Source organism: Dromiciops gliroides, chromosome 4, assembly GCF_019393635.1.
Source record: "Dromiciops gliroides isolate mDroGli1 chromosome 4, mDroGli1.pri, whole genome shotgun sequence".
NCBI lineage: Eukaryota > Metazoa > Chordata > Mammalia > Microbiotheria > Microbiotheriidae > Dromiciops > Dromiciops gliroides.
Window position 1 is genome coordinate 157,809,935 of NC_057864.1, and position 26,692 is coordinate 157,836,626.

Sequence of the window (26,692 nt, forward strand, 5' to 3'; positions counted from 1 at the left end):
TGGGAAGCAGGTGCTATTATTACCCCCATTTTACAGATGAGGAAATCAAGGGAGAGAGAGGTTAAATGACTTGCTCAGGATCACAGCTATTAAGTAACCCATTCAGGATTTGAACAAGGATCTATCCTGATTCCAGGTCCAGCAAGCTATTCACTGCACCACCTAATGGCCTGAATTCCTACAGTAAAAATATTATGTGATCACCAATCAATCAATAAACATTTATTAAGCACCTACTATATGCCAGGAACTACGATAAGTGCTGGTAGAGAAGGACAAAGGGTTATATGAGACCTGAGGAGGGAAGTCATTACTAACAGGTGGGAGATCTGGGACATTTCAATGGATTTATTGAGTGAGCATAAGACAGATATGGTTCACTTTCCTCAAGGGATAGTTAGAGGGGCAGCTATGTGGTGCAATAGAGAGAGCATCAGGCCTGGAGTGAGGAAGACCTGAGTTCAAATCTGGCCTCAGATGCTTACTAGCTGTGTGACCCTGGGCAAGTCATTTAACCCTGTTTGCCTCAGTTTCCTCATCTATAAAATAATTTGAAGAAAGAAAAGGCAAACCACTGATATCTTTATCAAGAAAACCCCAAATGGGGTCACAGAGGGTTGGACATGACTGAACAACAACCTCAAGGAACATCCAGGACCTCAGAGATCATCTAATCCAACCCCCTCGTTTTACAGACAAGGAAACTCAGTATAGTAAAGTGACTTGCACAGGACCACACAGGTCATACGTGACAAGTTTTGAGCCTTTGACCCTTGACTCCAGATTCAGTGTTCCTTCCAAGAGGAAGTGACTGGTCCAAGATGCCAAAGCTAGCTAGCTTGGGTGGGCAATTCAAAGGGAGATGAGGAGAGAAGAAAATGGGAAAGATAAAAGAAGATGGGAAAGGACAAGGATAAGAGATGGGAATATAAGTAAAGAGAAAGGAGGAGCTAAAAGAAGGCATGAGAAAGGATAAGAAAGAGTTAAGTAGAGAAAAGGGGAGATGGACAGGTGCAGGGTGTTTGTGAGGTGAAGGGGGAAAGAAGGGAATGAGGGTCCCTGAGTTGCAGAAGAGCCCAGATCATCTTTTGCTTGAAAATTTGCCCAAGCAGTTGTCTCTCTCGTGTGCCAGGACACAAGTCTAGAGAATGGGGGTCTCTAAGGCTGCTCTCTCTCCCCCAGCCCCCTCTTCCAACCTATCATCCAGGGTAACCAGATCCCTGTTGTATCTTGATTCCCCAGGCCTCCCCACCACCCCAGTGTTGTCTATAAACACAATTGCTAGTTCTCAAAGTATATGGTATCAACACATCCTGCCCTTCCTCTCTTACCTAGGTCTCTAGCTCTCACCACACAGGAAACCCAGGCCTCCTGATGTCCCAGTTTTAAACTTATCTATCCCTGTACCTGCCTGACCCCCCTAAGTCTTGCCCCTTCCCTCAGAACTTAAAGAAAAGACAAAGAATGGCTGGTTCTCCAGCACGGCCATGGTTGTAATAGACTCTGGAGGTCTTTAATGCTCCCCACTCTGCCTCCTGAGCAGAGCTGCTTATAAGAGAATGGCTAGCTCCTACATTGGCACCATGCCTGGCAGAAGTCTGGGCATTCATCCCAGACAGGAGGGTAGGGAGACACAGCACTGACAAAGCAAGGTCACTGTTCTGTCCTGAGCTGCTCCTGAGCATGGGGGAAAGAGGCCTAGACCGAAGGAGGTACTCTTCCGGCCCTCAGGGAGCCCCAGGTTTGAAGGCTAACCCAGGATGGAGGGGCAGAGGCAGAGACAGAAAGAGACAAGGGCAGGTGAGTCAGCATGACATCAGGACTGGAGGCATAGATGGGGCTGGGGGAAAGCAAGATGGCCAATGGTCATGGATGCTACCTGCTGTTTAAATAGACGTTCGATTATCTGACTTCCGAAGTCCCTTCCAACTCAGGGGCACAGTTATAATTAAAAGTAGCTTATATTCATATCATGTCTTAAGGTTTACAGAACATTTGACACAGAACTGGGTGTCAGGAAGTGAAGGCTTATGTCTGGAGAGCAAAGCTGGGTTGAGGAGGGATAACGGTGATAGCCGACATTTATAAAGTACCTACTATGTGCCAGGCCCAGGCACTGGGTTAAATGTTTACAAATATTATGTTGTTTTATCCTTGCAACAACCCTGGGAGGTAGGTGTTATTATTACCACATTACAGTTAAAGAAACTGAGACAGAGAGATGTTAAGGGACTTGCCCAAGGTCACACAGCTAAAAAGTATCTGAGGCCAAATTTGAACTCAGGTCAGCCCAACTCAAGGCTTTACCTTTTTTTTTTTTTTTTTTGGTGAGGCAATTGGGGTTGAGAGACTTGCCTAGGGTCACACAGCTAGTAAGTGTTAAGTGTCTGAGGTCAGATTTGAACTCAGGTCCTCCTGACTCCAGGCTGGTGCTCTATCTACTGTACCACCTAGCTGCCCCTGGATCAGTGCTTTATTGATTGCACCATCCGTCTCTCCCTTAGGTACACTGGAGACAACCTGGGTAAAGACTCAGATACTAGGGAAAAGGAGGCAAACAGGGGACATGGGGTATTGGTAGAGGGGCAGATCCCTCTGGGTGGTAGGGTGGTATTCTGAGTGCCATAACTGTGCATGCCTGCTGGGAGAGGCTGGCACTGCCCCATGATGCCCACTCTCCCCCATATCTACAGTGTGCCCATGTGCCAGGGGCCTGGCTTGTACCTCAAGGGGTGAGTGCTGCCATCCTGAGTGTTTGGGAGGATGCAGTCGGCCCAGTGACCCCAAGGCATGCGTGGCCTGTCGGCACTTCCATTTTGGGAGCACTTGCCATTCAGCCTGTCCCAGAGGCACCTACCAATATGAAGCCTGGCGCTGTGTCACTGCTGATTACTGTGCGAGCCTCAGGGCACTGCCGGACCTGCCCGGCCGAGTCTCTGATTTCGTCATCCATCAGGGCAGCTGTTTGGCCCAGTGCCCCCCAGGGTACACCCACAATGATAGCAGGTGAGTCCTGGGTCCCTGGGTATATTTAGGGGGCAAGAAATAGTGGGGATGCCCCACCAGGTATCCAAGGGAGAGGGACTGTGGGGTGAGACTCGGACATCCAAGAAAGGGGGACAGTGAGGACACAACCAAAGCGTCCAGTGGATAAGGACGGTAAGGATGAGATCTGTTTATGAAAGGGCTGAGGTCAGTAAGGACAGACCCCACGGGGAAGGTAAGGATGGTCTCCGGGGGATGGGGGTGAGAGCATCCTGTGTCTAATGCTCCTATAAATCAGAGCCAGGTTGTGGGTCTGGAAGGGACAGGAGCCCAGCCTACTCTGGGGTCAGAGGGGAGGGAGCGCTCTGAGGGCTGGGTCCTAAGGAACTCAGTCTCCTCCCCTCTCCTTCCTCCTGTTACAGCATCTTCTGCCACAAATGTGAGGGCTTGTGCCCCAAGGAGTGTAAGGTTGGCACCAAGACCATCGATTCCCTCCAGGCAGCCCAGGAGCTCATAGGCTGTACCCATTTGAAGGGCAGCCTAATCCTTAACCTTCGGCAAGGCTGTTAGTATACCCTGCCCCTCCCCACCAGGGCCCATCCTGGAGTCCCCTGGGAGCTTCCTTCCCATTGATCAGGCCCCACTCCCTGCTTGATTCCTCTCTTGGCTCAGGCCACAACCCCTGGGAGGACCAGCTCTTTCCAGTGACCTGACCCAAAGATCCTACCCTATTTCTCAACCCTTCAATCAGTCAATAAACATTTATTAAGTACCTACTATCTGCTAAGCACTGTGCTGAGTCAAGTCATGCCTGCTTTCCTTCCCCCTTCCTCCCCTCCCCTCTCTGATCAGATAACTTAGAGGCAGAATTACAGCGAAGTCTGGGCCTGGTGGAAACCATCACTGGTTTTCTCAAAATCAAACACTCCTTTGCCCTCATCTCCTTGGGATTCTTCAGGAACCTCAAACTCATCCGCGGAGACTCCATGGTGGATGGGTAAGAGGTGGTGGGTGGGTGGGCGGGCAGGGATCCTGCCCATGCTTGGCATGACCTCCACATGCCCACCTTCTCCTCAGAACCTCCCATCTGCCCTGGCAGAGACCCAAAGCAAGTGGCATTGTTCTGAAAGGACACAGAGAGAATAAGAGATCTGCTCCAGCTCCCAACATCAATGCATCTGGGAGATGTAGAGCCACATGGGGAGACAGGACAAGCTATTCCCACAGAGAACCTGGACCCCACCCCCTGAAAGCATTAGAGGGGAAGCTGGGCTCTAGCAGAGAGGTGGCATCCCAAGGGCAGCTGGGCCAAAGACAGTGGAGGAGTACCCCTAGAAATTGGCACCCTAGAGCAGATCCTCAATTCCCTTCATTGTTACCAACTCCTCACCCTTCTCTCAGTCTAAGATCCCTATTAAAAACCTTGATGCATGAGGCAGCTAGGTAACGCAGTGGATAAAGCATGGGCCCTGGATTCAAGAGGACCTGAGTTCAAATTTGACCTCAGACACTTGACACTTACTACCTGTGTGACCTTGGGCAAGTCACTTAACCCTCATTGCCCTGCCAAAAAATTTAAAAAACCCTTAATACCCAGGTATATGTACCTCTCTGTCCCCTCTGTTCTCTCTAGCATCCCTGCCACCCTACTCTGTCAGGCCCTCATAAACAGATTCCTGTGCTCACCTTCTGCCAGCTAGGCTTTCCAAACCTCAGGTGCCAGACCCCAGACCCCAGACTTCTCTCCCCAGGAACTATACGCTATATGTATTGGACAATCAGAACCTACAGCAGCTGGGGGAGTGGGCAGAAGCCGGGTTATCTATCCCTGTGGGGAAGATATACTTTGCCTTCAATCCACGCCTATGCCTGGAACACATCTACCAGCTGGAAGAGGTGACAGGAACACGAGGTCGACAGAACAAGGCTGAGATCAATCCTCGAACCAATGGAGACCGAGCAGCCTGTGAGAGAGACACATGCCCTGGGGTGCACACATGGGACGGGAGCCTTGGAAAGGTCCCCAGAGGGGCAGGATTTGGGGTATAGCCTAGGTGGGGAAACTGAGGTCAGGTGTATGGGGAGAAAGTTGGGGCTGAGGATGGATTGGGACTGTAGCAAGATCATGAAGGGGATTTTAGAGCTGACCTAGTCTAATTCTCCCAGTTTTCAAGTAAGGAAACTGAGGCCCCAGAGAAGTTACGTGACTTGTTCAAGATTTGTAGGGTATTATGGTAAGCAGGCAGTAAGTGAAGGAGCTTGGAATCAAACACACCCACTCTGACTCCAGGTCCCTTCCTCTTTCTACTATAGTCAGGTCAAGGTTGCAGATGGGGAATGGGAAGGCTGGGCATAAAGGCAAGATTGGGAATGGATGAGAGCTTGGAATGGGGAGTAAGAAAGGGTTTGGAGAACGGGGATGTTGGTCATGTGGCAATGTGGGCTGAGAATTGGAGATGGGGGAACTAGAAATGGGGGAGGGTTAGGGATAAGGGATAGGTTGAGGGCAGGCATTGAGAGAGATTAGGAGGTATGTAAGGCATCCTGAAGGAACTTATTTCCGTGTAGGACTTCCTTTATTCCTGTAATTGGATCATAAGTTAATAAAAATAGAACTGTTAAGGAACATGAGACTTAATCTATGATCTGGAGCTCCCCCCTACTAAGAGTCCATGGCTAGATTTCAGGGGGTCTGCTGATTTCAACAGGAAAAAATTATATCATTTTTTTCCACCACCTTCTTATTGAAATTTAGCATTTCCTTCAATTATTTTAAAATGTTATTCTAAGAAGGGAGTTATAGACTTCACCAGATTTCTTATGGCAAAGTTAAGAGCCCCCAAATCTAGTCTAACACCCTCATTTTACAGGTGAGAAAAGTGAGGTCTCCAAGAGGTTTTTATTTGTCCCAAGTCTCACATATACTAAGTAGCAAAGCCAGGATTGTCTCAGGTTCTCTGACTCTATGTCCTCTACAGCAGTATTGATACAAAAAGGGCTGTTACCCCAATAGGTTTGGAGTGTGGCAGCAGTAGCAACAACAACAAAAGGCCATGCCAGATAGACTTCAAAAGAAATAAGGCAGCCAAGTAGCATGCTGGACAGAGCTCTGGGTCTAGAGTCAGGAAGACCTGAATTCAAATCCAGCTTTAGAAAAAGGATTGAACCAAGAATCAGAGGAAACCAGGGTGTAAATCTTGGCTCTGATTCGTACTGACTGTGTGACCCTGAGCAAGTCACTTAACCTCAACTTCCTCATCTATAAGACGGGAATAGTGATCGCACCTACCTCCTAAAGTGGTTGTGAGGATGAAATGAGATAAAAGTTTGTAAAGCACTTAGTGTAGTACCTCACACATAACAGATGCTATGTAAATGTTGGCTATCATTTATATTAACTCACATTTATATAGCATTTTTAGACTTATGAAGCACTTTCCTCACATCTCTGTTTTGCCTTCAAGAAGGTCATATATTATCCCTAATTTTTAGATGAGGAAGCTATCATCAGAGAGGTTAAGTGATTTACCCAGGGTCACACAGTCAGTAAGCATCAGAGCCAAGATTTATACCCTGGTTTCCCCCAATTCTTGGTTCAATCCTTTTTCCATCACTCGGAGCTGCTCCCCTTATTACCAGGCAGAGGAGTAGAGAAGTAAGCACCCGGCCTGAATCTACCATCCCTCACCATTTTCCTCAGGCAAGACTCGACCTCTCCGGTTTGTCTCCAATGTGACAGAATCAGATCGAATCCTACTTCGTTGGGAGCGCTATGAACCACTCGAGGCTCGGGACCTACTCAGTTTCATCGTTTACTACAAGGAGTCGTGAGTGTGTGTGAGGGGGAATGGGGAAAACATAGGGGATAAGGGCTATCTTCCTTTTTAATTGTTAGTGTGTCATTTAGCTCTAGGGTCCCTTCCAACTCAAAACATCATGAGCTGGGATTCCAGAACACCCAGGTCTCCCTCCCCAGCAGCAGAACATGTTAATTTCATTCAATTCAACAAGCATTTATTAGGCACATTTATTCATTTTTATTAATTATATCACCTTATTCACATCAATCCCATTTATTGATTTATTATATGATTTGTTAATATTAAGTACATCTACTATTTATTGATTAAATTTATGAGTTCATATGTGCCAGGTACTGTGTTATGTTTTGGGGATACAAAAGTGAAATAAGGGGCAGCTAGGTGGCGCAGTGGATAAAGCACTGGCCCTGGATTCAGGAGTTCCTGAGTTCAAATCCGGCCTCAGACACTTGACACTTACTAGCTGTGTGACCCTGGGCAAGTCACTTAACCCCCATTGCCCCGCAAAAAAAAAAGTGAAATAAGATACTATCCCTGCTCTCAAAGAGCTTACAGTCTAGAGAAGGGTGTGGCATAGATAAGTATAGTGTTAAAGTAGAATATTCAAAGGAAAACCCAGACAGAATGCTCTAGGAAAATTTGGAGAAGAGCCCCTTCTACCACTCCTCCACTTCTAAGGTCTTTTCACTCCAATTTGGCCCCTTAAGGGGTGGGGTAGTGGTCACACTTTGGACCTCACCATAATCAGACATTTCCATCTCTGGGAGATACTGACTTTTGAAAATCTCCTTTTTGGTCATAGTTTCCTACTTTTCTCATAGTCTCATGCCTCCTCCAACTGTTCTCTGTCCTTCATCTCAACTCTAGTTTTCTAGTCCTCCCCTGGTTTCCCATCCTCTTCTGGGGACTTCTTGCCTCATTTCCTTCCTGTCACAATTTTGACCTCATAGTTAACCAGTTCAATAAAATGCTGTTCACCCTTAGGTCCCTTGCCTCTTGTCCTTCTGCTGATCCTGATTTGTTACTTTTCAACCTTGGGTTGAAACATCTTGGTCCTCACATCAGCAAATAACCTTATCTCCTACTTCATTGAGAAAATTGAGGCCATCCGTCTTGAACTCTCATTTCTCAATTAGATTTTCACCCATCCCCTCTCTCTCTATGCTTTATTCTTGGAGGACGTAATGGTCCTCCTCCTCCTCATGGTTAATCCCTCTACTTGTCCCCTTCATTCTATCCCTTCTCATCTCATTTGGAATCAGCTCATTCAATTGCTCCCTTTCTCTTTCATCTTCAATCTTTCCCTATTCACTTCTTTCCTACTACTTAAGAACATTCTCAGGTCTTCTCTAGCCTAAAAAAAAGGCCTTCCTTGACTTTGCCATCTCTTCAAACCATCAGTCTCTCTCTCTCCCTCTCCCTCTCTCTCTCTCTCTCTCTCTCTCTCTCTCTATGTATATATATATATATACACACACATATATGTATAATACATATATATACATATATCTATTCATCCATTCATCCATCCTTCCATCCATCCATCCATCCATCTATCTATCTATCTATCTATCTATCTATCTATCTATCTATCTATCTATCTATCTTCCTTTTCATTGTCAAACTCCAACTCCTAGAAAGACATGCCATATGAGGAACAATTGAAGGAACCAGGGATCAAGTTTACTTTGGAGAACAGACTTACTGGGGGTGGGGGAAGGAGAATGATGACTATCTTTGAAGAGGAACAAACATCAAGCACCTACTGTGTGAAGGCACTGTGCTAAGTGTTTTACAAATATTCTCTCATTTGATCTTTGTAAGTATGTGAAGGGCTGCCATGTAGAAAGATGAAATTTATCCTGCTCGACTCCACAGAGCAAAACTAGAAGGCACAGAGAGAGAAGTTTAGGATAGATGGTTAGAAGTTAGGATAGAGAGAGGTTAGGATAGATGTAAGGAAAACCTTCCTAACAGTGAATGCTATCTATATGTGAGAATAAGTGTCTACAACCTCATGCCCAGGAGGTAAAGGGGGTTCTCCCTTTCTAGTGTAGCTCATTGTCCAGCAAATGGTTAGATTAGAAGGCTTGAACTTTGAGAATCCATTAAATGGTAAGTTGCCCCATTAGACTTTGAGGTTCTCCAAGGCAAGGTTTTTTTGTTTGTTTGTTTTTTGCCTTTTCCTTGCATTCTCCAACATTTAGTGTAGTGCCTGGCACACAGTAAGTAGGTGTTTAATAGATTCTTGTTGACTTGATTCCATGAGTAATCTACACCCACTGCCTCACCACCCACTCACTTCTCAACCCTTGAGATCTGATTCTCAACCCCAATTCTCTCCTGAAACATTTTTCTCAAAGGTTTCCCATGATCTCTTGTGTTAAGTCCGGTGGCATTTTTTCAAGTTCTTATCCTTTTCAATCTTTCTGCAGCATCTGACACTGTTGACCAACTCTTTCCTCCCCCTGGACTTCCATGTGACTTCACCCTCCATGTTCTACTTCTACCCATCTCACTGCCCCTTCTCAGACTCCTTCAACTGTTCATTATCCTCTTTCTATCTAAATTTGCCTATACTCTCAGACTTCTCTGATCTCTATACTTTCTTCCTTGGTGATTTAATTTATTCCCATGGCTTCGATCATCACTTCTATGTAGCTGTCTCTCAAATCTACATTTTTGTTGTTGTCGTTCAGTCATTTCAGTTGTGCCTGACTCTCTGTGACCCCATTTGGGGTTTTCTTGGCAAAGATATTGGAATGTTTTTTCATTTCCTGCTCCAGCTCATTTTACAGATGAGGAAACTGAGGCAAACAGGATGAGGTGACTTGCCTAGGGTCACAGAGCTAGTAAATGTCTGAGGCCAGATTAGAACTCAGAACTTTCTGACTCTAGGCCTAGTGCTATGTGCACTATGGTGCCACCTAGCTGCCCAAATCTACATGCTCAGCCCTAATGTCTCCAATGAACTGTAGTCCCACATCACCAAATGACTACTGGTCATCTCCACTTGTATGTTCCACATGTGCCCAGCATGGAGTTTATCCACTTTCCAATGATGCTCACCCTCTTCCTAACTTTTCAATGAAAAATGATGATAACCATTCTCCCAGGCTTGAAAACTTGGACTTTCTCTTTTTGGCTCCTTAGCACTTGGCACTTAGTAGGTGCTTAATAAATGCTGATTGATTGATTTTCTCCCTCATCCCACATGACCAGCATGTTGCTAAGGTCTGTCATTCTACCTGCATGCTATTTCTGGCATTCACAGCTCACTCATACTATCGCCTCTGTAGTTTAGGTTCCAATCATATTTTGTAATATTCCCTACTGTAAGAATCTCTTGAACAGCCAGGAGGTGAAATAAATTAATCCTTAAAGAAATTAACTGGGCTATTCACTAGAAGGTCAAATACTGAAGCTAAAGCTTAAATATTTTGGCCACATATAAAAAAGTTGAGATTCATTGGAAAAGACTATTGTTGGGGAAGACTGAAAGCAGAAGGAAAAGGGGATGGCACAAGATGAGATGGATAGTGTCATGGAAGCAATGAACATGAACTTGGACAGACTTGGAGAGAGAGTGGAGGATAGAAAGGCTTGGCATGCTATATAGTCCATGGGATCAGGAAGAGCTGGACACAACAACAAATAGGCTCTTAACTGATCTCCCCACCTCCATCTACCCTCCCTCAAACAGCTACCAGAATAATCTTCCTAAGACTCAAGTGTGACTGCTTCATTTCTGTGCCCAAGAATTGTCAATGGCTCCCCATTAACTAAAATACAATGAATAAGAGGGTAGCATCAGGAATAAGAGAAGGGAATGGGCATGTTCTAGAGCCATAGAGCTTGAGCTGCAAGACAGTCCAACCCTTTCAATTTACAGATGAGGAAGGGGATGCCCAGAGATGTTAAGGAATTTGTCCGAAGTCACACAGATAGGTAGGGGCAGAGCTGGAATTTGAACTCAGGTCCTGCAATTCCAAGTTTAGTGTTCTCTTTGCTGTGCCACACTGCCTCCTAATTAGCACAACATTTAAAGCCTTCTCACTTGTTCCTCTGCTGGCAGAAACTTTTCTCTTCCTTACAGCCCCACCTCTGGTGCCACTTCCTCCCTGCTTCTGCCCCATCCCCCAGCTGGAAGGTCAGGGTGCAAAAAGTATTGAAGTGTGAGTGTAGAAGCTGCTAAGGAAGATGGTAGGAGTTTGGGTGAAGAAGTCTAAGTCAGAATGTGGGAATATGTTCAACATGATCGTACTGTATAACCTTTATCAGATGGCTTGCTGTCTTGGGGAGACTGGAGGGAAGGGAGGAAGGGAGACAAATTCGGAACTCAAAAGCTTACAAAAATGAACGTTGAAAACTATCTTTACATGTAATTGGAAACATAAAATACTATTAAAAATAAAAGTAATTATAAGTTCCAAAAAAACAAAAAGAAGTCTAAGTCAGGTACAGAACTAAGCAGGAAGGAGCAAGGAGCTAGGCTGACCCAAAAGTTGGTAAGTGATTGTAACAATACTCTGGACAAGACACTATATAACTACATGGTGTGAACTTCAGAAAAGGAGAGATCTCTGAATCGAGAGTATCTTGACTCCCTCTCTTTTCTCTCTCTCTCTCTCTCTCTCTCTCTCTCTCTCTCTCTCTCTCTCTCTCTCTCTCTCTTTTTTTGGTGAGACAATTGGGATTAAGTGACTTGCCCAGGGTCACACAGCTAGTAAGTGTTAAGTGTCTGAGGTCAGATTTGAACTCAGGTCCTCCTGACTCCAGGGCCGGTGCTCTATCCACTGCGCCACCTAGCTGCCCTCTCTCTCTCTTTTTTAAGTTAATAGCACTTATTTTTTCTAATTACATGTAAAGATGGTTTTCAACATTCATTTTTGTTTTGTTTTGTTTTGTTTTTGCAGGGCAATGGGGTTTAAGTGACTTGCCCAGGGTCACACAGCTAGTAAGTGTCTGAGGCTGGGTTTGAACTCAGGTCCTCCTGAATCCAAGGCCAGTGCCTTATCCATTGCGCCACCTAGCTGCCCCCCCCCGAGTTTTTGTTTTGTTTTGTAACATTCATTTTTATAAGAGTTTGAGTTCCAAATTTTTCTCTCTTCTTCCCTCCCTCACCTCCCCCTTCCCTAAGATAGCAAGCAATCTGATAAACATTATACGTGTACAATAATTTAAAACAAATTTCCATGTTAGTCATGTGGTGAAAGAAGTATCAGAACAAAAAGGAAAAACCAAAGTGAAAATAGTATGCTCTGATCTGCATTCAAACTCCATAGTTCTTTCTCTGGTTGTGGATAGCATTTTCCATTATGCCGATTCCCTCTGTTTGGGCAGCTTCTTCCTTCTTCTTTTCCCTATTCCTCGCCCTGTGTCTCTATGCTTAGAACAGACACAGCCTGAGGGATGCTTCCTAATAGGCAGAACTGTCGGTAGAAATTGGTTCCTTGTCAACAGAAGTCTTTGAGGCGAGGCTGGATGATCACTTCAGAAGATCATAGGTTTTCAGCTGGAAGGAACCTCAGAGATCATCTAGTCCATTTTACAGATCAGGAAGCTAAGGCCCCCAAAAGTTATATGCTGCATTTGCCCAAGGTCACACCGTAAGTAGAAGAGCTGAGATTCCAACCCAGATCCCATAAATCCACATCCCACGCTCTACTCACTGTACCAGGGTATTTGTTACCAGGGACTTTGTAGAAGGAATGTTTTTTCTTTGGGAGAGAGTATAGGACCACGAAGGTAACCTTCATGGTACCCTCCACCTCTGAGATCCTATGATTTAGTTTGCCTTTCCAGGGAAGGTATATGGTAGGAGTTTATGGTCAGTCAAAGGAGGAAGGGGCAGCACCCCGAGCTGGGAAGTCATGGAGATTGATTAAGTCTTCATTCACTTTGTTAATGACTCTTAATGACCAAACACCTCCTGCCCCCAGCTGCGGTCTGGAGACCGACCACTAATTTGGCCAGTTTTATTAGCATCTCTGCCAGCAGTTCATTAGGCTCCAGACAGGAAGGCTGGGGGTGGGGTGGGAGGGGTCAAGGAACAGCTGTTCCTTCTGTGGAGCACATGAGCTGACCCAGGAGGTCAGGCGACAGGAAGGACTTCCTTGTCAGGGATGAGAGATGTGAAAAACGATGATCCAGGAGAAAAGGAAAGCACCCCATCGGACTGGGCAAAGGAGATGTGAGGGCTTGGGAGTGGGGGAAGCAAGACATAGTGGAAAGCAATGACTTGGAAGCCAGAAGATGTCAGTTTTAATCCTGACTCTGCCCTCCTGTGACCTTGGGAATAGTATTCCAATTCTCTGGGCTTTGGTTTTCCGATATGTAAAATAAGGAGATAAAGCTGCAATCTATAAGAGAAGAGAACACACAGAGCTGGGAGGGACTTAGAGGTCATCTCTTCCAATCCAATGCCAGAAGCCTTTCAGCAGTACCCCAGACAGATCCTGTTTTAGCCCATTCTTGAATACTTCCAGTAAGGGGGAGTTCCATACCTGCTTTTAAATTGTCATTCTATTGATGGCAGCTCTGATTGTTCATCCCTCCTTTTATTAAGCCAGTCTACCCAGAACACCTGAAACTCACTCCTCTGGTGGTAGGCAAGTCTATTTCCCGTAGCTCTCTTCCCTCCCCCCCCCTCCCCCCACCTCTCACTCTCCCTCCCTGTCTCAGCACAGTATAGTATAGGGTCTGGAAACCTTATCACCTGAGGTTCAGTTGAAGGAATGGATCCTGTTTAATGTAGAGAAGTGGGCTGCTATGTGGCACTATAGTGCACAAAGCACCCGACCTGGAGTCAAGAAGACTCGTTTTCCTGAATTCAAATCTGGCCTCAGACACTTACTGGCTGTGTGACCCTGGACAAGTCACTTAACTATTTGCCTCAATTTCCTCATCTGTCAAATGAGCTGGAGAAGGAAATGGCGAATCATTCCAGTGGCTCTGCCAAGAAAACCCAAATGGGGTCACAAAGTTGGACACAACTGAAATGACTCAACAACAGCCTAGAGAAGAACACTTGGGAAGGGAGGATGACATGATAACTGTCCGAGTATTTAACAGGCTCGTGAAGGAGCTCGTCTGCCTTGGCCATAGAAGACAGAGGGAGGGACAGGGGATGGAGGGGACACAGGAGAATAGCCTAATAGTCAAAGCTATCTGACAATGTTGTTTCAAATGAGTCCCCCCCCCCCCCCCCGGGGCAGCTAGGTGTCGAAGTGGATAGAGTACCGGCCCTGGAGTCAGGAGGACCTGAGTTCAAATCCAAATCAGACACTTGACACTTACTAGCTGTGTGACCCTGGGCAAGTCACTTAACCCCAATTGCCTCAAAAACAAAACAAAACAAATCAAATGAGTCCTCCATCTCTTTATCATTCCAGCAAATGGACATGGAAGTCTGACCATATGCAAGACTGCTGAATCATAGCTAGCATTTATACAGCACCTTGAGGTTTGCAAAGCACTTTACAAATGCTCTCTCATTTGTTCTTCACAACAACCCTGGGATGTGGGTGCTATTATTAACCTCATTTCACAAATGAGGAAACTGAGGCAGACAGATGTTAAGTGACTTGTCCAGGGTCACAAAGCTAGTAAGAGTTTGAGACCAGATTTAACTCAGGTCTTCCTGACTCTGGTCTACCAAGACAGGGAAATATGATTCATCATCTGTTTTCTAGGAACAATTAATCGGAGTTTGGCTGCCTTTTAGGACTGTTTTCCTTTCTGTTGGATTCTCCTGGTTCTTTATACTTCCCTTTTCATCAATTCATACAAGTCTTTCTGCATTTCTTGGAATTGTCCCCATCTATCACTTCTTTTTTTTTTTTTTTAAATATTTTTTTTTTAGCGAGGCAATTGGGGTTGTGACTTGCCCAGGGTCACACAGCTAGTAAGTGTTAAGTGTCTGAGGCCGGATTTGAACTCAGGTACTCCTGACTCCAGGGCCGGTGCTCTATCCACTGCGCCACCTAGCCACCCCCATCTGTCACTTCTTATAGACAATATTGCATGACATGCCTATTCCACAGAATGTTTAGCTGTGTATTTCCTAATCAATGGACACCAACTTGGTTTCCTGTTTTTCATGACCACAAAAAGTGCTGTCACTAACACTTTGGCACAGAGGGCCTTTCTTCCTTGAGTTGGCTCCTTTGGGCTCTCTGCCCAGCAGTGGGACCCCTGGGTTAGAGTATTGGCAGCTTATTGACTCTTCTTGGATGATTCCTCATTTTTTTTTCTCAACGCTAACACCCTCTCCCCCTTTTTTTCTCCCCTGCTGCCTGTTCTTTTACTTACCAGGTTTTTGTCCCTGGTTTTGGTCTTTTTCTTTTTGTTGCCTCAGAATCGTTATCTCCCTAGCTTCTTACCAGGATTATTTCCTCCAAACTATCTAGGAATCCTATATCTTCTTGAAAAAGCATGAGAGGGGGAGAGGCCTGCCTACCATCATCTTTTGATCACAACATCTCCAAAGGCTGCCCCCTAGAAATAAGCTTGAATACTATAGAAATTTGTTCTCCCAAGGACTGGAGGGAAAGGGGTCCATTTGTCTCCAGTGTATTCTCTCCCAGTCTTCTCCAAATAACCTTTCTTTCCTCAAATCTTGGATTGCATAAAGACCTTATTAACAATTAGAGTTGGGGGCAGCTAGATGGCGCAGTGGTAAAGCATCGGCCCTGGATTCAGGAGTACCTGAGTTCAAATCCGGCCTCAGACACTTGACACTTACTAGCTGTGTGACCCTGGGCAAGTCACTTAACCCTCATTGCCCTGCAAAAACAAAACAAAACAATTAGAGTTGTGGGGGCAGCTAGGTGGCACAGTGGATAAAGCACCGGCCCTGGATTCAGGAAGACCTGAGTTCAAATCTGGTCTCTGACACTTGACACTTACTAGCTGTGTGACCCTGGGCAAGTCACTTAACCCTCATTACCCCCCCCAAAAAAAACCCAAAACAAAAATAATTAGAGTTGTGCAAAGCCGAGATGGGCTGTCACCCACAGGGGTGACAAAATCAGGGATTCTCAGAATTGGAAAGTACATCAGAGATCATCTGTACCTAAGCAGAAATATCTCTATAAAATCTCTAGCAAATAGTCATCCAGCTTCCCCTTTAAGATGTCCAGTCAGCACTGGAAGAGACGTTAAAGATTAATAAAGTAATAATAATAATAATAATAACTAATGTTGATATAGCACTTACTAGGGGCCAGTACTGTGCTAAGTACTTTACAATTATTATCTCATTTGAGCCTCACAACAACTCTGGGAGGTTGGTGCTTTATTGTCCCAATTTTACAGATGAGGACACTGATGCAGAGGTTAAGTAGCTTGCCCAAGGACACACAGGAAGTCTCTGAGGCCAGATCTGAACTCAGGTTTTCCTCACTCCGGGCCAAGTACTCTATCCACTGTGTTACCACTAGAGATTACTGAGTACAGTCTCATTATGAGGAAGAAACTGAGGCCTGACAAGGGGTGGTGATTTATTCAAGGTTACTCCTAAAGCTAGGCAGAGTGTGGACCAAACTCCAGGTGTCCTGACACCTCACCAGGCTTTATCCACTGCAATAAGTTCCTTGTAGGAAAAGGGGTCTCTAGTAGAAAAAGAGCAATAAAGGAAACTGGCTTACTATAAATGTCACCTTTGACTTTTTTTTTTTAGTGTGACAGCCCATTTCAGTTTTAGATGGCTCTAATTGCCAATTAGCTCTCTGTTAGATTGAGCAGATTGAAACAGATCTTGTAACTTCCATCCAGTGCTCCTAATTCTGCCTTGGAGGACAACAAAACAAATCTAATCTCTCTTCCGAAAGATAATTCAATTCAGTTCAATCAACAAAGATTAATTACCTACTGTGAAGTAGGGTACTGGCCTTCAAATGTGTAAAGACAACTATCAGGGGTGCCCTTGTAGAATTAGACCATGGGATCCCAATTATCCTTTCTCTGAAATCTAGGAAATTCACTCCCCGAAAATCTAAAGTATACCTCAAATATCTGGCTTTCCCTTCCCAATCTTTAAGAAGGAGGAATTACTTCCCATCAAGGTTCTCATCATTTCCATTTCTGTGGCTAGCTCCTCCATGGTCAGAATGAGACTCAACATAGTAGCAGTTCTTCTTTTTACTTCCCCTATGTCATGAAGTTATCAAGATAAGTGAATAATTTGCTGGCTGCTCCATTTTTTGTAATAGAGATAGTGCTCCAGCGGATGCCCAGATAGTTAAAATCCCCCACCCCTTTTACTACATCATGTTTCCATGCCAAGTTTGTGATTTCCTTCTGGAACACATCATCTATTTCTTCCTTCCTGGCAGGCGATCCTTAGTACATTCCCCTTATAATATCACTTCTGGTCCTCCTTCTATTGATCCTCATCCAACTGATTACTGACCAGGCTTCCTGGTGTGTAACCCTGCATCAAGTTAGCTGAGTGACCCTGAACAAATTACTGGGCTCCTCTGAGCCTCAGTTTCCTTATCTATAAAACAGAGATACTAATATTTGGGCCATCTGCCTTACAGGGTGGTTGTGAGAAAGCACTTAGTAAAGGTGCTATAGAAAGGTCTATTGTTATTAGCTATTATCCATTGCATGCTCAGATTTGTAAAGAAGCTGAGCTGTTATCCAAGAAGACATCATGGGAGGGGAGCTTTTCAAATTTTACTCTACAAGCTCTTCAGACAAACACTGAGACTTAAATAATAGTGACTCCCACCAAGGATGGATGGCAGAATCTTTGGCCATAGAGGTGCCTACCTTGGGCATGCACAGGGACTGATGGGAACAAGGAAGATTTGGTCTCTTCTCCCTGTATTACAGGATCCTTGAAAGAGATATGGGGGGGAGGAGCTGACCCCTGGGAACCATGTCTCTACCATTCCCCTCTACCCCCCACCTGTTGGCTTCCCTGGCTGCCTTCCAAGACTCAACTCACCTTCTGCAGGAGGCCATTCTAGGTCCCTTCAGCTGCTAATGCCCTCCCCTTTTAGATTATTTTTCATCTCCTCTGTATATATCTTGTATGTACAAGTTATTTACATGTTCTTTCACACACACACACACACACACACACACACACAAGTATGCCTATTCCTTGAGAGCCAGGACTGTTTATTTGAAATAAAATTGTGTTAATATCTCTATTTTTACATAACCTAAATTTTCCCATTGTCTTCCTCCTCTGCACTTCCAGAGAGCTTTAACATACAACAAAGATTGTTTTAAAAGAAGAAAAAGGGAAAAAATCTGTAAAAATTGTTCCATACAAAATCTGACAATATATGCAATGTTCTACATCCATGGACCTCCACTTCTCCCAACTAAAATCCCACCTTCTACAAGAAGCTTTCCCTAACCCTTCTTATTCCCAGTGCTCTTTCCCTCTTTCAATAATTTCCTGATTATCCTGTATATAGCTTGTTTTGTGTGTATATATATATACACATACATATATATATGTGTATATATATATATATATATTTTGCAGAGCAATAAGGGTTAAGTGACTTGCCCAGAGTCACACAGCTAGTAAGTGTCAAGTGTCTGATGCCAGATTTCAACTCAGGTCCTCCTGAGGTGCTTTATCCATTGCACCACCTAGCTGCCCCTGCTTTGTATATATTTGCTTGCATGTTGTCTTCCCCCATCAGATTGTAAACTCCTGAAGGGCAGGGACTGTCTTTTGCCTCCTTTTGTATCCCCATCACTTAGCACAGAGCCTGTTTAAATGTTTCTGGATTAATCATTGCAAAGTAGTTTGGGGAGATGTCTTCTTATTTCTCTTCTTTGGGGACAAACTTTGTCCTTCGTAATTTTGCAAGCATGGGTTGGTTTTGGTTTTTTTTTTTTAATTTTGCACTTTTTTTTGTTTGTTTCGACATATGGTAAATGTTTAATGAATGCTTGTTGACTGATTGACCCCAGATTATCATGAGTTTAAGGATTCTTCAGACTCCAAGGAGTCTGTGGATGTCCCCCATCTCCTGGTGTGTGTTGGGGGTATACAGCCCATTCCAGAATGCCACGGAGCACATGGGGCCAGATGCTTGTGGAGCCCCCAACTGGAATCTGCTGGATGTGGAATTGCCCCTGAGCAGAACCCAGGAACCAGGAGTGACCCTTGCCCCCCTCAAGCCCTGGACCCAATATGCTGTCTTCGTGAGGGCTATCACACTGAGCATGGCAGAGGACAGCCCCCATCAGGGAGCTCAGAGCCCTATCATCTACCTCCGAACCCTGCCTGCAGGTACCCCATCCCCTCTTTACTTCTGCCACTTATAGATGAATCCTCTGAAGTCCTAGAGGTAGAAGGTAGGATAGCTAGAGATCCAAATGAATGTTAGGAGTTGAAGCAGAAAGCTGAGATTCCTTGGTGCTGATTAAGGTGGGGGTGGGGGGCAGGAAGCCTGGGTAGCCAGAGGAACCACAGACTAGCGGAAAGAAGCCTGAATTGGGGTTCAGAAACTGTGGGTTCATCTCTCAGTTTGGCTACTTGTGTAAGCTTGAGCAAGACACTAGCCTTTTCTAGGCCTTCTTTCTTCATCTACAAAGTGGACTGGATGGTTTCTAAGGGACCCTCCCAGATTTAGATCCTGTGACTTAGGAGGCTGGTGAAGGGGGGTGGGATGCACTAGATAGTGCCGGGACTTTGATTCTTTAAGGTTTGGAGATCGAACTCTTGAGTCCTGAGTGGCCAGGTGTTCATGTCTCGTGTGTGCGTGTGTGTGCGTGTGTGTGCGTGCGTGTGTGTGTGTGTGTGTGTGTGTGTGCGTGCGTGCGTGTGTGTGTCCGCGCCTAGGAAGATAAGGTTAATAACGAGACACTGTTTAAGTCTTAGGGAGGGGAAGGAGACATCTGCGGCGAGGGGCGGTGGGGCAGATGACCGGGGTTCTTTCTAGAAGGGGAAGAAAACGAGGCTTCCTGACCGTGGGCGGGCTCTGCTCCCCAGCCCCAACAGTGCCCCTGGATGTCATCTCGATGTCCAACTCTTCCTCCCACCTGTTGGTGCGCTGGAAGCCGCCCACGCAGCGGAATGGGAATCTCACGTACTACCTGGTGCTGTGGCAGCGGCTGGCGGAAGACGCAGATCTGTACCTCAATGATTACTGCCAGCGTGGTGAGGGGCTGGGGATGGCTGAGGGGTGAAGGACTGGCCTGGGGTGATGGGGGAGGGCGAAGGGGGAGGGGGTGGGAGAGAAGGATGGAGCTCCACCGGGAGCTGGGGAGGGATGAGCAGACTTAGTGGGACAGTGGGGAAAGCGACAAAATCGGAGTCGAAAGGAACTAGGTTGCGATCCTGTCCCTATCACTGGGCAAACTACTTCCCCTCCCTGGGCCTCGATCTCCGCTTGACTATAAAGAGGGAGACGGGTTGCAAGCGCTCAAAGGCCCCTTCCACGATCCCCTTCCCTTCTTCGGGGCACACTAACCCGGACCTTGGCCCTGCTCCCCGGCCTACGCCTAGGCCTGAGACTACCCAGCAGCAGCACGGACGCCCGCTTCGACCAGGAGGAAGGGGAGCCCCTTGCTGAGGCTGAGCCGGGCTGCTGCCCCTGCCAGAGTCCATCTCCTGAGCAGCCCCTGCAGCCAGCCCTGGAGGCCCACGAGGCTTCTTTCCAGAAGAAGTTTGAGAACTTTCTGCACAATGCTATCACTCTTCCCAGGTCAGCGGGGCCAGACTCCTGCCCGCAAGTCGGGGTTAGAGACCCCCGTTTGGGGCTGGGGAAGAGTTAAGAGGGAGAAGTACTGACAGGCAAGGCTAGGGGTGGAGCCAAGTGTAGATGTGTCCTCAGAACTGAGCCACGGACTCTAAAATTTGAGGTTGAAGGGGCAGCTAGGTGGCGCAGTGGATAAAGCACTGGCCTTGGATTCAGGAGGACCTGAGTTCAAATACTGCCTCAGACACTTGACACTTAACTAGCTGTGTGACCCTGGGCAAGTCACTTAACCCTCATTCCCCTGGGGGAAAAAATTGAGGTTGGATAAACCTGTGGTTGAAGGGGCAATGTGAAATTCATGTTTGTATTTTAACCTAAGCTTAGTAAGGGTAGGGACGCCTACTCTGAACAAAGCCTTATAGTTTCTTTTGGTGCCTCTACCCTTGGGCACACAGTAGGTGTTTAGCACATGTTTATCGAATTGGTTCATTCATTGAAAAGGCTCATAGATTTGGGGAGAGCTCTTTTTGGGGAGAAAGGTCCATCTTTGGGGGGAGGGGGTGAATGATGGTGAGAGTTGCAGGGTCTAGTGAAGAGTGCATTTGGGACACTCTCATCTTTCTCCCCAGATCCCCCTGGAAGGTAACTTCTATCAACAAGAACCCCCAGAGGTAAATTGGGAGAGCTGGGGTCCTGAGAAGCCAAGAGGGGAGGAAGCAGCAGAAATCAGGGGGTCAGTAGTAAGTGAAAAGAGGATTTAGAGTCAAGACTTGGATTCAAATCTCAGCTCTGCCATCTTAAGCAATTCACTTAACTTCAAAATGGTTCCATTTTCTCAGGACTGACTAGGAAGTTGTATCAAATGAGTACTTAGGCAATTTCTAAGGTGTCTTCCAGCTCAGAAACCTGCGAAACTGATAGATGATTTGATATCCCTTCTACCTCCCCAGAGATCCAGGGCGCTACCGGCGGGCTGCAAAGGCCCCTGGGGGAGGGGGAAATAGCTCAGACTTTGGGATCCAGGACAAGGTACCTCGAGAGCGGGTGGTGCTGAGTGGTCTACGCCATTTCACTGAGTACCGAATCGACATCCACGCCTGCAACCATGCAGCCCACACAGTGGGCTGCAGTGCTGCCACCTTCGTATTTGCTCGCACCATGCCCCATCGTAGGTGACCTCTAACCCCTCACCCCTGACCTCTGAACCACAGCCCCTTGAATAGTACATTGAACATATTGATCGCCCAGGCAACCTTTGTTACTTTGACTTGACTCCAAGCCCCTAATCTGTAATTAATTCTCTCCCATCCCTCAGACCCACTTTGGCATCTTTTGCCTTAGTTCTTCCTCCCCTCCAGGGGGCAGAGGGGGAGGGGGAAGGGATATTTACATCCTGACAGAACCTCAGAGCTAGAGGAGCCTTCACAGCCATGGTCCCTGTTATCCCCTTAGGTGAGGCTGACAGCATTCCTGGGAAGGTGGCTTGGAAGCCAGCCAGTAGAAGCAGTGTCCTTTTGCATTGGCCTGAGCCCCCAGACCCTAATGGGCTCATTCTCAAGTATGAAATCAAGTACAAGCGCCTAGGTGAGGTAGGGACCTAGAGTCTGGGCCCCCAGCACCCACCCTGCCTGCTCCTCACCACCCCTGCTTGTGCTCTCCCTCCCTCCCTTCTCAAGTGCTGGGCTCCTCTTCCCCCTTGGCCACCCTAGGGAACCCCTTTCCTCTCTAGTGCCATAATTCTGCTCCCATTACCCAGGCCTAGATAACCCTCTCCCCTGTTACCCAGCTCCATCGAGACTTCTGCTTGGGCATCCAAAGCTAAGTTTTCCCCTTCCTTTCCCTGCCCCACCCCCCCACCCCAGGAAGCCACGGTGCTGTGTGTGTCCCGCCTCCGTTATGCCAAGTTTGGGGGAGTCCACCTGGCCCTGCTTCCCCCAGGCAACTACACAGCCAAGGTCAGAGCCACCTCACTAGCTGGAAATGGCTCCTGGACTGATGGGCTGGCGTTCTACATCCCCGGCCCTGGTAAGATCGACACAGACAGGCCAGTGCCTAGCTCTCACACCCAACCTCAGGTCCCCTCACCACAACTCCAGACCTCTAATGGGAGGAAACCCCCTCACCCTTTGGTCCCATGATGATCTCTGGTCCTGTCCTATGGTCTCTGCCCTGCCCACCCCCTTGATTGCTGACCCTAACCATTAACCCCATCCTCACTTTCTGAGCCTTGCCCTTTGGTCTCTGGTCTCTACCTTCTGACTTTCTTCTCTCTTCCCAGAGGAGGAAGAGTCAGGAGGGCTGCATGTTCTCCTCACTGTCACCCCCGTGGGGCTCCTGCTGCTCATCGTTCTGGCTGCCCTTGGCTTCTTCTACAGCAGGAAGAGGTAGAGCATCTCCACACTCTGCCATCAACCGCAGCTTCTTTTCTCCCCTTCCCTTCAGCCTTATCCCCACCCTCTTCTCCCTATGTGGGAAGCAGGTACTAGAGCAGCAAGGATTCTCTGACACTGAAGTCTGTTGCCTCCCACTCCCACCCCAGGAAGTCATGAAATCTTTTTTTTTTTCCGGAGCAACAGAGGTTAAGTGACTTGCCCAGGGTCACACAGCTAGTACGTGTCAAGTGTCTGAGGCCAGATTTGAACTCAGGTACTCCTGAATCCAGGGCTGGTGCTTTATCCACTGCACCACCTATCCGCCCCATGAAATCTCCTTTTAAAGAAAAAGATGTAGGACACCCGGAGATAAGGGTGAGGAGAGCCCTGCCAGATGACCTTTGGAGGGCCTCTAAAATCCAATAATTCTGGGTACTTGAATTCTCACTGGGTGGGGCAGCAAGAAGTAGCATGAGGGGCAGAGCTGTTGGGTCCTAGGAATTTCTAAGGATTGACTATACCCTTCCCCTTTAACCTGCATATGCAAAGTCTTCTCCATCCTTGGCCAGAGCCTAGGTCCAAGGAAAAGACCAACTCTAAAAGGTGCTTGGGGATCCTATAGATCTGAATGTAACTGAGGGAGAGTATAAGGGCTATGATTCATACTTTGACCTCAGTTCTGCCCTTCCTCTGTCCCTCGGGCCCTAAGCTCCAACATGCCCTATAACTGCATATCTAGACTTCTCCCAAGCCCCCACAGCCTCTCCCCTTGTCCCATACCTTGCTTTGCCTGGCCTCCATCTTCAGCCCTGGTTTCCACCCCATCAGCTTGTCTTACTGCTTTTCCTTTCCCCCATTACAGGAACAGTGGCGGTTACCCCAATGGGACCCTCTATGCTTCTGTCAACCCTGAATACTTCAGCACTTCAGACAGTAGGAGCTCCATTGGTCTGGGGATGGGAGGGAAGTTAGTGACAGCTTGAGAATCATGGGGTGAGGCTTAGCAGGTCCAAGGAATATGATCCCAGACAGACCCAGATTGGGATTCAGCTATCAATCAAAGACTTCCCTGAACTTTAGAACCAAATTATTACAGAGGGGAGCAGGAACCCCAGAAGGGGGAAGGGGTAGAGAAGCCCCTGGTTCCACCCTTCCATCCTATTTCTATTATTTGTTTTCTCTACCACAACTAGTGTATATTCCGGATGAATGGGAAGTGCCTCGAGAACAGATTTCTGTGATCCGGGAGCTGGGCCAGGGCTCCTTTGGGATGGTGTACGAGGGGTTGGCACAAGGGCTTGAGGCAGGGGAGTCCCCCACACCAGTGGCCCTAAAGACCGTGAATGAGCTGGCCAGTCTTCGGGAGCGCATCGAGTTCCTCAAGGAGGCCTCTGTTATGAAAGCCTTCAAGTGTCACCATGTGGTACTTGGGAGGGGAAGGGATTGGATTTATGGCATCTGGGAATCAGGATCATGCTTGGGGTTATATTTATAGCAATGGTGGGATTCAGATTCAGGTATGAGGTCAGGTTGAAGTCCAGTTGGACTTGGATCACAGTCAACTGCATTGCCCATCTGTAGGTGCGGCTTCTGGGTGTGGTGTCTCAAGGACAACCAGTTCTAGTCATCATGGAGCTCATGACCCGAGGGGACCTCAAAAGTCATCTCCGGTCCCTGAGGCCTGAGGCAGAGGTAGGGGCCTAAACGGAGGTAAGGAAGGGACGGATGGACTACTAAGGGTAGGGAAACCACTTGGTATGCTACTAGATCTCTCAGGGGAGGGGGGACAGAGAATATTTTGAGTCCTTTCCTCACTGATCTCCCTCCCTACCCTGACTCCAGAACAACCCAGGACTCCCTAGACCAGATCTGGGTGACATGATGCAGATGGCAGGGGAGATCGCTGATGGCATGGCCTACCTCACTGCCAACAAGTTTGTGCACCGAGACCTGGCTGCCCGAAACTGCATGGTGTCTCAAGACTTCACAGTCAAGATTGGGGGTACAGAGGATGAGATGTGCCTCTCCCAGCTTCAGCTATTCTGTTTTATTCTAGGCAGGAAGCAAGCTTTGGGACTGGGGGAGGAAAAGGAGGGAGAGAATGGGAAATGGATAGCATTGGGGGAGTAGCAGATTTGGGACTCAGGAAGGGGAAGTAAGAGACAGAAGAATGGGAAGAGTTATGTTGGGTGTGTAACTGGCTCTCTACTTGGGGCAGGGTTTGTTGGGGGGGGGTGCAGGCTGACTAGCTCAAGCAGTGTATGTGACCTGCTCTTCCTTCTGTCTTCTGCTACCCTCAGACTTTGGCATGACTCGGGATGTGTATGAGACAGATTATTACCGAAAGGGAGGAAAGGGGCTGCTACCTGTTCGTTGGATGGCTCCTGAATCCTTAAAAGATGGGATCTTCAGCACTCACTCGGATGTCTGGTGGGGCCTGGCTATAGGGTGGGTGGGCAGGGACTGGGACCCTCACTGAGAGGCTGGAGAAGGGAACCAGTAGCTTCTTCCCATTTATATTTTAGAGAATTCTGGTTAGATGTGTGCCTTTTCCCTGGAATGAGGTTGTAGTAGGGGAACGGTCACTGGGGCATGTTAAAGGTTCCTTCCTTTGTCTCCCCAGGTCATTTGGTGTAGTGCTATGGGAGATTGTGACACTGGCAGAACAGCCTTACCAGGGCCTGTCCAATGAGCAGGTACTCAGGTTTGTCATGGACAACGGCATCTTGGATGAGCCTGAGGGCTGCCCTCCCCAGCTGTGAGTCACTGCCCTCCCCTCTTCCCATACAATGTCTGCCTATCCCCTAGTCATAGCTCCTCCATTTACCTTACAATCCTGACCCCTTTATTCCCCAACTATGACCTCAATGATATCCATTTCTCCACAATTCCTCTAACTATTCATGGAATCAGGGTGATAAGATCTTAATCACCCCATCTCATGACCCCACTCCTTCCTTGCCCTCATGCCAGATGGGAGCTGATGATTCGCTGCTGGCAACAGAACCCCCGCCAGCGCCCAACCTTCATCCAGATTCTGGACAGCATCAAGGATGAGCTGCGCCCATCCTTTCATCTCCTCTCTTTCTACTACAGTCCTGAAAGCCGAGGGGGCAGGGGCTCCTTGGCACCCCCTGACACAGATCCTGACACCCACATATCCCCTGAGGCCCCCCCAGATTGCAGCCCTCCTAATGGAAGTCTAGGACACTGAAGAATTCCCTTTGCCCTGGATTTAGGGATGTGGGATCCCTAAATACTGGGACATTGTTGACATCACAAGACACTGCGTGGAGAAAACCCAAGGTCCTGAGATGCCAGCAGTTCTGATATGGACTACACACACACACACACACACACACACACACACACACACACGTTCACAAAATGGCCTAAGAGGTGGGGATGATGGTGAGATGTTTTTAGCATGGCTGCAGCTCCGTTCCCAGTATTTCTGTTCTCCATATCTCTACCTACTGTAGATCAACTCCTTTGCTGAGGTTCAGAAGCTTTATACCTGTGTATCATTTCTGGTTCTCTCCTGTCCTTCTTGGACCAATGGACCAGGGCCAGATAAGGTGCCTCTGCCCTAAGACTCCATGGGAAACTGAGAACAGGGGGCCAATACAACCAAAGCATGGAGGTAGCCCTGGCAGTTGGTGGGGTGCAAGACCCTCACAAGCACAGGAAGGGAAAGCAGGCACTTCCTTTCATGGACAAATGAAAAATACACTCACCAGGCATTCCAGACTCAGATGACATGAGGAATATCCTGTTGAGATATATATATATATATATATATATATATATCCTAAATGGGTCTACATGGTTTTTT

The 26,692-nt window shown here is 47.2% G+C and overlaps 1 protein-coding gene across 1 annotated transcript in view; it reads left to right on the forward strand.

The window, feature by feature from the left end:
• INSRR (insulin receptor related receptor) overlaps nt 1–26,193 on the forward strand; it is a 33,307-nt gene extending 7,114 nt beyond the window's left edge. Inside the window, exons 3-22 of the mRNA XM_043964010.1 lie at nt 2,694–3,006; nt 3,408–3,550; nt 3,838–3,982; nt 4,737–4,951; nt 6,686–6,812; nt 18,836–19,074; nt 19,777–19,944; nt 20,293–20,491; nt 21,115–21,156; nt 21,436–21,653; nt 21,938–22,074; nt 22,348–22,510; nt 22,764–22,869; nt 23,720–23,790; nt 24,051–24,280; nt 24,439–24,549; nt 24,700–24,859; nt 25,158–25,287; nt 25,481–25,615; nt 25,831–26,193. Coding sequence (XP_043819945.1) covers nt 2,694–3,006; nt 3,408–3,550; nt 3,838–3,982; nt 4,737–4,951; nt 6,686–6,812; nt 18,836–19,074; nt 19,777–19,944; nt 20,293–20,491; nt 21,115–21,156; nt 21,436–21,653; nt 21,938–22,074; nt 22,348–22,510; nt 22,764–22,869; nt 23,720–23,790; nt 24,051–24,280; nt 24,439–24,549; nt 24,700–24,859; nt 25,158–25,287; nt 25,481–25,615; nt 25,831–26,071 — 3,293 coding nt within the window. The 3' untranslated portion in view covers nt 26,072–26,193. The remainder of the gene's footprint in view (nt 1–2,693; nt 3,007–3,407; nt 3,551–3,837; nt 3,983–4,736; nt 4,952–6,685; nt 6,813–18,835; nt 19,075–19,776; nt 19,945–20,292; nt 20,492–21,114; nt 21,157–21,435; nt 21,654–21,937; nt 22,075–22,347; nt 22,511–22,763; nt 22,870–23,719; nt 23,791–24,050; nt 24,281–24,438; nt 24,550–24,699; nt 24,860–25,157; nt 25,288–25,480; nt 25,616–25,830) is intronic.
• Nucleotides 26,194–26,692: the final 499 nt, after the last annotated feature.